Raw genomic sequence first — 14,351 nt, 5'->3', positions numbered from 1 at the left:
TCCCAACAGGCAATTCGAGATTTTATAATTTCTGAATTTTCTCAGGTAAGGTCTGGTGGGAGACTTTGGCCGTGGCTAGTTACCAACGGACAAAGACGTGTTGCTAAGCGAGGTAGCGGTCCGGTGCAATGTCGCATAGAAACCGATTAGGGGTATGATTACCATACTGCCTAACAGGTTAGCCCGCTACCTTCTAACAGGTGAAATTGCAGTCAAGGGCTAACTTGTAATGGAATGAAAAAAAAAATACAATGTGTTATTTAATAATGTAAAATGTATCTACTTCATATATTACCTCTTAAACATATCCAACATACGCTGTGTGACTAAGAATCCGCCGAACACGTTAACAAATGAGATGAGTGCTGCAGTACTGGCTAACCACTGCAACAAAAGAGCTTGATTCAGTGATTGTTCTTTCAAACAACTACTAATAAAAAATTTCAGCTTACAAAAATACAATATCCTTGTTTTGATCTTATTTATTTCATTTTCAAGCCAGACTTTGGGTTTATTATTTATGTATCAAGACTTAGTAGTACGTAGACAAACTTTAAACACGTATTATATTGAATTTAATTGGTAAAATTCAATTTCAGAAACTAGTTTCTCAGTACATCAGTTTCGATTTTAAAACCTATAGTCAAGTCAAGTTAAATATTTTTTTATTCAAGTAGGCACAATTGTGGCACTTTTGATGCGTTCATTACATACAAAATATGCACATAGTAGTGAGTAGTGATGGCAATAACTAAATATTCGTAAACCTAAAACTAAAGCTCCCTCGGACTAAGGAACCCTCGTGGTCCCAAACGCGCCCTGGTTTGGTGGGTGCTGTTTTTTTTTTTTTTAATTTATAGACGAGCGCTTGACTGCAATCACACCTGATGGTAAGTGATGATGCAGCCTAAGGTGGAGCGCGCTTGCCTAGAAGATGCCTATTCACTCTTGATTTGAAGGTACAACCATAGTTGTAAGAACTGGGGAAAATGGAAGCTGGAAGAGCATTCCAGATCGTAGCGGTGCGGATCAGAAACGAGAAGCGAAGCGCTTCGTGCGCGTCCGCGGTATATCGACCACGTAAGGATGCAGATCCTTAGGGTGCCTCACGGTTCGATGGTAAAAAGACGAGGGGGAACTAGATTTTATTATCACCATCTCACATTGCCATTTGAAAATATTTTTAGAAGCAATCTGGTTTCGATTACCAATACGATTCTATATAAATGTCACGTATACGATACGATACTGTAATAATACACCAAGATATAATGAATTTCGTCAAACAAATAAGACAAGCATGCAACGGGAACAACCTTGCATAAAACGAAGAAATTTGTTATGGACCTGTGGGCATAATATCTAAATTCACTAACTTTACCTGTACAGGGGTCTCAGGTACGTAACCGCCGCCCATAAGCAGTAATCCACCGACAGCTGTAATTCCTGATACCGCATTCGTTACTGACATAAGAGGCGAGTGTAAAGCTGGCACCACACCCCATACTGTGTGATAACCTACCACACCTGTGAGAAATAATAAGAATATTAGGACAGGCCATATAAATCTAAATCTATCGTTACACCCAAAATCACATGCCTAATTTGCAAGAAATATTTCGGAGTGTGCTGTGGAACTAATATTCTTTTTAGTTACAACCTCAACTCGAAAGTGTCAGCACAGGTTATAAGAGGAGAGTGTAAAGCTGGCACTAGACCCTATACTGTGTGATAACCTGTGAGAAATAATTAGAATATTAGGACAGGCCATTTAAGTCTAAATCTATCGTTGCACCCAAAATCGCGTGTCAATTTTACAAGATATATTTCGGAGTATGATCAGGAACTAATATTGGATTTAACCTCAACTCCAGAGGGTCAGCACAGGTTGTAAGTGTGTAAAGCTCCCCAGTATGAGGTCTAGTTCCAGCACACGGTAGTGTGTTAACCTAAACCACCTGTGAGAAACATTTAGAATATAAGAAGCCATTTAAACCTTTAGTTGCGGCCAAGATCGCGTGTCTATTTTATTAAAAGATATACTTCGGAGTGTGTGCGTAGATCTTCTACGCACACACTACTACGTGACTACGAACATCTGTGCGTCGATTATATTCAATCGACGCGTACAAAGCCGTAACTGATACGCATCACGTCACAAAGATCTGAAACTAACTAAAACAACTATTTCTATTTAAAAAAAAACAGCCGTATCAATCTCTCCGAAGCAAAAGCTTAAGTTTTATCCCCGATCAGAAAGGATAAGACACTTAAAAATTAGGTAATTGTATGAAGCATCAGCTGCGGTGATGAATGGGCGTATATACAGTGGCGTGCATAGAGGGTATGCAAAGGATATGCAGATGATATAACATGAAGAAAAACGCCAGTACGAGTTATAAAAAACTTAAGGATAGGCATTGTAAGAATTATAAAAAGCCTATCCTTAAGTATTTATAACTCGTACTGGAGATTTCTTTCAATTTATATCATTTGCATACCTTCTGTGCACGCCACTGCGTAAAGGTATAAGGGGACAAAACGTACTTTAAAACTCACAGCCACTATCCTAACGAGCCAAATCACCGAAAGCCATTGAACCAAACACATTATAAAGGTAATTCTAGATAATTTTACTTACCCGATAATGCGAGAGTAGTTGTCATAGTTGTAAATGCGGGATTCGGAGACGCTATTCCAAGTCCAATTAAACTAGCTAAACCTGCAAATAAGATGTCATCTTTATCATAACCATTAACCCATTACCGGCCCACTACAGGGCGCGGATCCCTCTCAGAATGAGAAGGGTTTTAGGGCTAATCCACCACGCTGGCACAGTGCGGATTGGCGTGTCGAGTCTAGTATGGAGAACTCTAAGGCATACAGCTATCCTCACAATTTTCTCCTTTACCGTTAAAGCAAGTGATATTTAATTACATAAATTCAAAACGCACATAAATCTGAATAGTAAGAGGTGCGTGGCGGGGAACTCAGTCCCCCCTAATCCCATGCCGAAGCCCTAACCACTATCAAATACGCTTACAAAATGTATTTGATACATAGTGCATATTGCCTAAATATAAAATACCAGCTGTTGCCCACGATCGCGAATTATAGCACGATTCAGGTTTTTTTGGTTTTTCATGAATCCTGCGGGAACCGTTTATTTTCCCGGGATAAAAAGCAGCTTATGTGTTAGTCCAGGGTATAATCTATCTCCATTCCGGAATTCAGTCACATTGGTTCTATAGTTTTTGCATGAAAGAGTAACAAACATCCATCCATTCATAAAAACAAACTTTCGCATTTATATTCTTCTTCAGCTGGGTGGCACTCGGAATAATTAAATAATTCAGAAAGATTCAACCCTAAATATGTCGTTTAAAATATAACTGACCATTCAATTAAAAATGCAAAATTCTTTTTAAAATATATTTTATGTACCACCTAATTTTTGCTACTCTATCTAATTCTATGTAGTACGTTTACGGAATACTTCATAATTATTCTAGATTCGGCCGCTATAAATCTTACCCGTAGAATATAGGAAGGTGTCCTTTAGCGTTTCGTTGAAAGGATTCGGTGGTTCAAGTTTGGCAGCGGCGTTGGCTTTCACAGGAGTCTCTGCGGGCGGCATGCTGGGTGCGGGCGGTGCGGGCCACAATAGTTCACCGGCTTTAAGCACTATGGCGCCTCGAGTTACCTCGTCCTCGAGATTTATGTGAAAGTGATCATTATTGCCTGCAACAAAAATTAAATATTATTGAAAGTACATACGTTTTTAATGAGTACCATCAATAGCCTATAACAGTCAACTACTGAATTTAAGGTCTCTCCCAACGGGTGTGTTTGCCTATAATCACCACGCTGAGCAATGTTCGCAGTATATAGTAGTAATTGCAGATTATTCAACGCTAAAATATAGTACAAGTAATAATTAGATAGTGTAATGGAATACGGGTCGCCAGTTCCAGGTCAGGTACGTATGTTTTTCACTCTTATGTTGAGATGTTTTTCTTGGTTTCAGCGTTAGGGAAGATATGTTGACCACTTCCGTACACTGTAACCCGGATGACAAGCTAAAATGTCGTCGGTCTCGTTTATTATTACTATCATTTGATCATTGTTATACTCCTGCTAACGCGTACTAAGTAAGGTCAGTCTAATTTTATTTTCGAAATTATTATCTCAAATCTAGAGAAGGAACCACAAAATAAATAACAGCAAAACCTAAAAACCTTTGGGCTTATAAAGTCGATATATCGATAGTATAAAGTCATTGTTCTATTATGTTATTGTTATATTTATCGTATTATATCACAATACACACATTCTTGATAAGACAAGAAGTTGCCCAATTAATTCATTAATTGATTGATGATCTTTCAGAATACTACGCAGTTGGGTAAATAATTTGACAAAGTATGAAATATAGTCGCAAATCGTATTGTTTAGAAAACCGACTAAAACTTAACCGACTTATCATTTGTTAACGAGAATTAGATTAGCGGTTTGATTTAAATTAAGAATATTATATTTAGAATAATTTTTTTTAAAAAATAAACAAGGTTTTTAAAATTTAATTTATAAATTATGACGGCAGATTGGTACAGTGTTGACCCTGTCTTCTGAGTCTAAGGTTGTGGGTTCGATTCCCACAACTGGAAAATGTTTGTGTGATGAGGATGATTATTTTTGAGTGTCCGGGTGTTGTTATCTGCTTATTATAAGTATTTATTTATATAATTCATTAAAATAATCATCAGTTATCTACCTATTCACAGGCCATAACACGAGTTACGCTTACTTTGGGGCTAGATGGCGCGGTGTGTATTGTCGTAGTGTATTTATTATTATTTTTTAAATTTAAAAATGTATTAAGTTAATTAAATTTTAAGAAACAGGTATTATAATTGTATTTGGCACATTGTTATAATTACCGAAGTTATATAATTAGGTAATTACAAATAAGAAGTAAACAACGAAATGAATGTTTTTGGGAGATAAGTCTTATCTGTAGATAATGTTTTAGGTACTTATTTTTTACCTTCTTAACTTACGTGAACTCGAAACTTTCTGTACATTGTTAATTTTGTTTGTATTATCTTATTATCCAACTCATAATAATTTAAGTCTTTATCAGAATTTGATAAATCGTTTCGAAAGGTGTGGAAGTTTAATATTTAGATTGCACGATATTATAATGCAACTGAAGTTATGCTAAAACATTCCAATCTACAATTAATCAAATTTGGCTTCAAGACGGCTTAATATTAATATTTTTTTATAAAGCGTGATTTTATCTGGACACGGATGGACTGGTCCACGAGACTGACTTCGTACAGATAATTTGTTGACTATTTATAATTTGTTGACTATTTAGTATCTACAACTGTTGGTTTTCCAATTAAAAAATAAAATAAAATAAAGGATGAGCAGTTGCGATGAGAGGTAACGTTTTCGTGACGTGATTAAGCCACTTTTTGAAGAGATGAGTAGGAACTTACATAAAGTAGAGGCCGCAAACACTAATGTGACGAGGTGTCGGATAAGCTACACAAATAAATTTTCGAGACCTGTTAAAGGTGAGCAGTAGTGGAAAGTAAGAGATGCGTTCGAAATAAGAACTGTTGGTTGAGATGTACATGAACCGGTTCGGAGATTTTGAAATCTCTTTAACAGCAATGTTGGGAGTTAAGAGATAGGCGTTGAGGACTCTCGTATCGGGCGCATATAAGTTTTTTTTTTCATAAGGCTTGTAACTCTGTGATAACCGATCAATAGGGGCAAGCTCACCAGGAGTTGAGCCCCAGTGCTCTAAGACTTGTTAAACTACGTATCACGATGTTCTTGGTTTGAATCCCGGGTCGGGCCGAGAATTTTTAGATATTGAGATAAATATCAACCCCCATGCCTCGGAGAACACATACAGCCACCACTTGCTTGACGTCGAATATTCGTTAACGCTCACAAATCCGCATTGGACCAGCGTGGTGGGTCTATGCTTTAAAGCCGTATCTCCTGAGAGACAAAGCTGTTCCCAGCATTGGGACGCTTACAGGATGCGGATATACCTTCTTCGCCTATCTTTGCTTGTAGTCAGACATTTATGTCCATTAATAGAAAGCTTTCGCATAATAATTACGACCAGTTTTAATAAAAAAAAAAAAACTTACCTATACTCAACAAAAAGGCGGATATGTTATTCGCGTATAGGGTCGAGGCATGCGCGGGCATCCTGCTCGGCAAGTCTGTTAAGCCGATATGTGTGACGTCATACACCTTTGTGATTTTGCCCTTGGTAGTGGTTTGCACATTGCCCCCCATTTCAGCTGCCAGATCTACTATAACACTGCCGGGTGCCATGTTTCGCACTGCATCCTAAAATAAACCACACTTTCTTAATTAAATGCAATGCATTATTTTTGACTTTTTTTTATTATTGAGTTAACAAAACTGACAATAAACTACTTACTCTAATATAAACTATAGCATTATTTGGCATTTTGATACAATTATACCTGCTCTACTTCTGTGATTTACTAACAATAAGAACTAATTAAATTAAGCCCTCCCGCTCTCTTGCAGCTTTTCCTTCTGCCAGAAGTTGCCTGTAAGAGATTGCTTGCAGCAATAAGGCCGCCTTTGCATGCCTACAATTCTTGTTATTTTGTTTATTCTTTATTTTATGTACATTTTGATGTTTGTGTTAAAATTGTGCAATAAAGTATTTCTTCTTCTTCTGCTTCTAATTAAGACGGTAGTAAAAAAAAATATTTGTATGCACTAAGTTCATCCCAAAAAAAATTTCTTAATAAATTAAAGTATCTTATTTAATCTAATGAAATCATCACAGGAGTCTTAAATCACGCTTAGTTCTGACGCCAAGCAGCAAGCCTGTGTTCCGGTAGGCTTAACACTTATGCCTCATGTTGATGGAAACAGGGTCGCACTTTCTAGGTATTGTCCCTTGCGGGCCCTGCGATGTGTTGCTCTGTTTGGTCCTTAAATTATATTATAAAAAAAAGATTAAATATTAATAAACTAGAAATTAAGGTTTCTTACATAAGGTAAAGGTAGCCGATGATGTACTAAACTTAGGGTACGAATTTGGAATTTGTAAATGTTACCTCTAAAATAAGCACAGGCGCGGGTTTTCCCGGAATGAGTGCTGTGCTAATAACTACATCTGATGTCCTGGCTTCCTTGCCCAGCAATGCTCGTTCAGCGTTGAGGAACTCCTCACTCATCTCTTTGGCATAGCCGCCTGCGCCAGCCCCTTCTTCCTGCATATGCAATAAGGGGGCGTTCATAACATGTGGTCGAGGCAAATCTCATCTAATCTTACGTTGGAGAGAGGGGGATTTCGGCAAATATCACGCAGTTTTTTTTCCTGATTGAAACAAAAAAAAATTTACTATTTTGGTCCATTGGTCTTTTTACAATAAAAATCCAACGCGTTAACGTAAGGAAGCCACATTTTGAAAAATCTCACGTGAGAATGGGGGAGGGGTTTGAATAAAATCTCACCGACATCTCACCAGGGGGAGAGGGAGGGACAGAAAATTAAAAAAAACACCTTACGTAATTTATGGACGCCCCCCGATGAAACAGTTTCGTTATAGTCCGAAACTGTTTTAAAACGGAGGTTGTAAAAGCGTTTTTATCATTATTGGCACAAATTCATCAAACCTAGCGAAAGGAAACGAAAGGAAGATTTCGTTGATTTGTCAATCCATATGGATTGACACCACTGCTTAAATAAACATCAACTTTGCAGATACAAAAATCTGACGAAACAGAAAACAAGATAAATTTTGTGAAGTGAGTAGGTTATATTTGTATGCATAACAATACACTTGAAACAAGAAGATAAAAGTTATCCCGCCAACATAGACATGTTGTATTTTTCCTAGATAAGTAGTTACAATGTTATCGGAAATCAGGATATGAAAAGGTATCTTGAAATTCATTGCTGAAAAACAGTTTATAATTTTAAAGAAATTTAGAAATATGTTCAATAATCTAGAATTCCAATAAGAGTTACATTTCATTACAGCGTACATTCATACTAAAATTACTACTAACTGTCAACCGACTTACTTTAGGGACGGGTCTGCTCTGAGAAAGAAAACTGATCTAAGGTTAAAGCCTTAGTCCACCACGCTGGTCAAGTACGAATAGGAAGGCTTCGCAAACCTTTGAGAACATTATGCAAAAGTCTCAGGCATGCAGTTTCCTCACGATGTTTTTCTTCACCATTAAAGGAAGTAATATTTCCTTAAGTTAAAACGCATATAATTAAAAAAACTTAGTGGTGCGTGCCGAGAATCGAGCACGGTTACTCCGAAAGGGATCTCGAAGTTAACACTAGGCTATTAGCGCTAGCTCATCGCTAAAAAAATTTGTTATTAAAATACTCAGCAGCTCTCTTAGAGTGCGGCTCGATACTCACTTAACCGTATTATTTTTAATCTACCTCAAACAAAAACATCGATTATTACTGTAAAATCGTGTCTGACATTTTAGCAATAATTGTTAGCTCGTTTACACAGCTTCGTAAATATTTGCCATCCAGATTATATTATGCAAATTATTTCACCCACATGTTTGACTAGAGTTATACAAAAGACCTTGAGATATAATGTGTTGATATAAAAGTGATAAAAAAGCATATACAATTGATGTTTATAAATAGTTGCCAAATCCTTGGATAATAAGTCAAATAAACTATAAATGCGAAAGTGTGCCTCTTTGTTTGTTTGTTTGTGGATTAACTATGTTCAACTTGAACACTGTACCGATCTTGATACAATCTGGCATATAATGCATGCATCGGTCCCTATGCGCGGCTTTAGCGATTGATAGATAGAACTTTATTTTCATAATACACACGTTTACAAAGATGTCATTTAATTATCAATTATGAAGTCACAGTGTATTGCCATAAACTTAGGTGCAAATAGCGATCGTAATGTCCAGGTACTTATGTTGCATTCTAGAGATGGGAGATAGGATACTTTACAACTAACAGTTACCGTGGGCCACAGCTAGAAAATGTATAAATGATACGTAGAAAGTCAAAGAGGCAAGTAGGTAAAGGATAAAATCACAAACATTTGGTGATAAATGTTTATCGAGGTTTATTTGATACAAGTAGACGATAGCAACTGTTATCATCTACTGCATTCATAATAAGCCCAATATGATGACAAAATTGCAGTATTTTTGTTACGTAACTACAGCTAGTAAAAAATAATACGGTACGATAAATGTATGTTTAGCTTTAATTGTGAAATGAGTATATGGAAGTATTCGATTTATGGATGTAGCAGGCTAAAATGCTACGTGGTAGTATTTATATATATTATTCGTAAAAATATTCATCAGTCATCTTAGTACCCATAACACAAGCTACGCTAACTTTGGGGCTAGGTGGCAATGTATGTATTGTCGTAGTATATTTATTTATTTATTTATATAATCGTGTAGGTACCACGGATAACCATTTAGTCAGAATTATGGCCTAGATAACATAATATTATCTTTTTTTTTTTGTTTAAAGAATTTTAAAGATTTATTAATAGTACTTAACGAAAAATGAAAAATATCATGTTTATTGAACCTCGTTTTGGAATACTCAGCAACTTAATCTCAAAAGACAAAAGGTAGGGATTAAAAAGGTGAAATAAATAGATACGCTAATAACGATCATAATTTAAGTACCACAAACAGACTGATGATCATTGAATATATATTTCTACATATACACACAGGAACACGTTCTATTAGTAGTTAGCACTAGATAATATGATACGTTAAACAGGTCAGTCACGAGTGGAGAATATAAAATAGATAGAGACCTAGGCATACCTACTAGGGTAATATACATATCGGTTCTGTAGCAAACGTATGCGTCAACTTTTGATGAGTATATTGTTCAATACAAACTTTCATTATACGACCCACCGCGTCGCATCGCCCTCCCATAGCTCGACTCGTAACAGCGTGATATATGTAAAATAGCCTATAACTTTTTTCAATTATCGAACTATCAAATGAAATAACATTTTTCAAATCGGACTGTCAGTAAGATATGTTTTCGCGTTTTCAGAAACCAAAAATCAAAAAACTGTAATCAAACTCCCTTTTTAGTAAGTAATAATGTAATTCGAATACTTAAATACCAATAATCTTTAGTAATATTATAAATGCAAAAGTGTGTTTTACGCCCTAACTTAGCAACGAATCAAGTTTATTTGTGGCATACTTAGTGGAAGAGTCTTCCTCTTTAACATAGGCTATTTTTATCCCAGGAAAACAAACGATTCTCCCGATATAAAAAAAAAAAATCGTAATTAACACGAACGAAAATTGCGCCCTCAGCTAGTTATATTTTAATTTATTAAGTTTTTAATCTTAATTTATAAAAGCTCAAGCCACTTTTATACACAATCGTGTTAGTAATATTAACTTCATCTATATATACAACGAAATAATTGAATTTTCTGTGTTTTCTGTAACTAATTGCCAGCTAACGACAGGTCTATGTTCGCTAACTAACCATACTCGCTAACATGTAAGCCCGCTACCATCTTAGACAGCGTCACCACTAAACACCAAGTACACCTGTAGTGGAATAAAAATGAAAAAAAAAGAGTTATGCCTCACCAGTGTTGATGTCCACTAAGGTACTATGAAGGCCTTTTGATCCGTCAAAAATTTTTTTTTCAAAGAGACAAATAAAAAGAGGCGTAGCCTAACCTTGATGTCCATAGTAATGAACTGCGCCCCCAGACTCTCGATTTGCTCGCGAACTGCGGGACGCGTGTCGAAAGCACGCACTGCGGCTCCCATGCAGCGAGCTTGCGCAGCCGCTGCCAGCCCGGCGACGCCGCCACCCACCACCAGCACCCGGCATGGTGGCACGCGACCCGCTGCCGTCATCTGACCTACACGTTCCAAATAATTTCAGCATCCGAACATTCAAAAATACCTATAATTTTATGAAGCGTTCGCACATATAAAGTCAAAGTCAAATTATTTCTTTATTCAAATAGGCACATAGATGGCATTGGATAGAAGCAGGCGTTACTTTGCGGAAATCCATGATATATTATGAAAATTAAGCTTAATTTGCTATACTCTTCGAAAAGCAGGAGAATCTGTATGGTGTAATTTACAATTTCTTCAATTCTTATACTCCACACCAAACAGATCTTCGGCAATGTACCCTCTGCGCACGATTCTACTGCTTTTCGCGGAGTATATCAAATTTAGCTTAATTTTCATAATATACATAGATGGCACTTTTGATGCGTTGATTACATATAAAATTTGTACATAGCAGTAAGTAGTGATGGCGATAACTACATTCGTAAACTTAAAAGTAAAGCTACGAGGGTTCCAAACGCGCCCTGGACTAAGGAGCCAACACTTAATTTAGCCGGGTGTTCTTTTTGTTATCACCATCTCACAGACAAATTATATTTAGCAATCAAGAACGATTCGTACCCATTATATATATCACTACTTTTGTTAACTTAAAACTAAAGCTAGGAGGGTTCCAAACGCGCCGTGGTCTAAGAGCCCACAGCAAACTTGAGAATTATGCATTAACGGCATAATCGCTTATTTATTATCTACGCTTGGACTTTGTATGAAAATAAACTGTATCTAAGTGCAAGATTTTTTCCGTAGTGAGTAGCTTGAAGAGGTTCGCTCGATGCTCTAATCAATGCGTGTTGAACGATTCACAACGATTGTTGACGTCATATTTGTGATTTTACCGCTTAACGTACTTATTCAGGCACAGCGGTGCACTGCATAACGTAACGTCAAACTCTGATCTGGTACCTTTGAAATTTTAAATTAACCATATACACTAATTAAAATTCACATATGGGATATGTGAATTTTAATTAGTGTATATGGTTTTATACCTTGTAGTAGAAGTAAATATTAGTTCAGATTCTTACCTGAAAAGAACCGCGGAAAGTGTGCGGCGGCCTCGATAACAGCACGGTATCCAGATACATTAGCCATGGAACTCAGAGCATCGAAAACCTGTGCTCGACTTATACGCGGTATACAATCCATGGCTGGAAGAAAACATAAATTTCACTGTCATCATCATCATCATCATCATATCCACCCCATAAGAGTCCAATACAGGGCACGGATCTCCTCCCACAATGAGGAGGGGTTAAGGCCGTAGTCCATCACGCTGGTCCTATGAGGATTGGTGGACTGCACACACCTTTTGAGAATGTTTTCCATCACCGTTGAAGCATGATATTTTAATTGCTTAAAATCGCACATAACTTAGAAAAGGTTAGTGGTGCGTGCTGAGATTCGAACTGGGCCTCACGAAAGTGAAGTAGAAGTTCTACCCACTCGGCCCACCCAATTGGGAAACTCAAAGAATTGAGATAGTATTCTGGGTTCGTTCAGTTAGCTCATAGGTATTAAGGTTAAATTTCAGTGCAAGGGTAAACATTTGAATGCAAAGCAAAAAGTGGTTGGGTATTGAGGTATAATTCTGAAAACATTTTCAAATATAACAAAACGACGTCATGCCACGCTTTTTATCAAATAGTATGATCAGAAACTGCCAATACATAAAAAAACTTCTAAATACGAATTAACTTAAAACGAGCTAATTTCCCCCGTTTTGTAAAGTGACGCGGAATACCTGCGTCAGACTTCTGACGAGACTGGGGTCGAACTCCCTATTATTAATACAATTTCACAGTTCTGATTGGGCATGCAAAATTTTACAATTTGATTGTTTTCAAATTGTACGTGGCGTGGCGTATTAAAAAAAAAAACTATTAAAGAATATGTCATTTAGTTAAGGTTACTACTAAGGTACTAATAACAACCAAGATCTGGGGTGAGCAAGCACTTTTGTATCATTACTTACCAAATGCGTTTATCTTTTTCGCACCCAATTTTTGAATGAGATTTTGATTCTGCGCAGGATAAAAGAATGATATAAGCGTAGATTCTTCAGCTACATTTTGTAATTCACTTTCAGCTACCGGTCGAACTTTTAAAATAATATCTGCAAAAGACCATGAAATTATTAGCCCATTCCATAACTTAGCTAAGGGTGTATTCAAATTAGCCATCATAATAATAAAGCCGCGCGAAGAGTTAGTCGAAGAAGCCAAGTGAATTCTTTTTTTTTTTTTTAATTATATCGTATTAATAAAATGTGCGCGCTAAATATGGGCCTTATATGGTACTTAGAATTTCTAGAAAGAAAAACACGGTACCTCGACAATCGAGTAATTCTCGACTCGAGCCCAGAATCTACAAGACGGTAACCACTAACTTATGAAATTAATAATCCGAAATCCTCAGATAGCAGACTGAATTTAGTAGTGCTGCCCTTTTCCTATTTCTTTACCCAGAAAATAAGTATAAAAATACTGAATTCTATATGCCATCTGCAGATTTTGGATTAGATTAATATAACTTCTGGTGTAGACAACATGTTGTCTAGGATCCGAGACAGAAAGATATTACATAAATGAACAATGGATCCGAATTCCGACGCATTATTCCGATATCTTTCCGGCCATCTGTCAATCCTACGCGCGACATCAGCACGACCGCAATAATGCCGCCCGATACACAAAAGATGGTGGCAATTTGGTTGTTGGGGGTGATAAGATTATTTTTATTATGTAGTAATGCAGCGATATCGGTGTGCCAGAAATAGATAAATGCCACTTAAGGTTTTTATCTTCTTCCACTTTTGCTGCTTGTACTCTAAACTTTAATATTAGTCTTATTTCACAATCCCAAAGATATTTATACAAGGACTGTATTTTTTACGTCAAAGATTGTGGTTGGGAGTGTGTTATGATTAAAGTTTTTAGAGAATAAGGGTAAATTAAGCATGTCGCGCGGATAATGATGGCTAATTTGGATTCACCCTATAATATAACAAAAGGTTCAGACTGCACGTGTTTACTTGATTGATAGGTGTCCTTTAAACTAGTAATTTTCGCGCCGGCTTCTTCATAAGTCTTGTTTGGAAAATTTGCTAGCACACCGGCATTTTCTTCGATATTAACACTAAATCCCTTTTTTACTAATTTGCTAACTACTGCTGGTACTACTGCTACCCTAGAAAGATAAACGATAAGCACATTAGTAGGCAATACGATGTTACGTCAATCTCAACACGAGACGCCCTGAGTGCTGAACCAAATGAAAACTTGTTTCTTGTATGCCCAGAATCTCTAACAAATACACAAAAGCTGGTAACGTTAAATTTTGGCACCTATTGCGTGACGTCGCGTGCCATGGAGTGGTGTTTGCCAGGTAAAAATTACCTA

At 36.8% G+C, this 14,351-nt stretch overlaps 1 protein-coding gene across 1 annotated transcript in view; it reads right to left on the bottom strand.

The window, feature by feature from the left end:
• The window catches only part of LOC120637757 (NAD(P) transhydrogenase, mitochondrial), a 50,809-nt gene that overhangs the window by 34,087 nt on the left and 2,371 nt on the right, over positions 1 to 14,351 (bottom strand). Inside the window, exons 3-12 of the mRNA XM_039909747.1 lie at positions 13,985 to 14,139; positions 12,926 to 13,066; positions 11,979 to 12,101; positions 10,765 to 10,952; positions 7,131 to 7,286; positions 6,177 to 6,381; positions 3,535 to 3,741; positions 2,642 to 2,722; positions 1,382 to 1,527; positions 296 to 384 (exon numbers count right to left, since the gene is read on the bottom strand). Of these exons, the coding sequence (XP_039765681.1) occupies positions 296 to 384; positions 1,382 to 1,527; positions 2,642 to 2,722; positions 3,535 to 3,741; positions 6,177 to 6,381; positions 7,131 to 7,286; positions 10,765 to 10,952; positions 11,979 to 12,101; positions 12,926 to 13,066; positions 13,985 to 14,139 (1,491 nt within the window). The remainder of the gene's footprint in view (positions 1 to 295; positions 385 to 1,381; positions 1,528 to 2,641; positions 2,723 to 3,534; positions 3,742 to 6,176; positions 6,382 to 7,130; positions 7,287 to 10,764; positions 10,953 to 11,978; positions 12,102 to 12,925; positions 13,067 to 13,984; positions 14,140 to 14,351) is intronic.

Source organism: Pararge aegeria, chromosome 4 (assembly GCF_905163445.1).
Source record: "Pararge aegeria chromosome 4, ilParAegt1.1, whole genome shotgun sequence".
Lineage (NCBI taxonomy): Eukaryota > Metazoa > Arthropoda > Insecta > Lepidoptera > Nymphalidae > Pararge > Pararge aegeria.
Note: the sequence above shows the minus strand (reverse complement) of the source record. Positions and strands in the feature narration are given on the sequence as shown.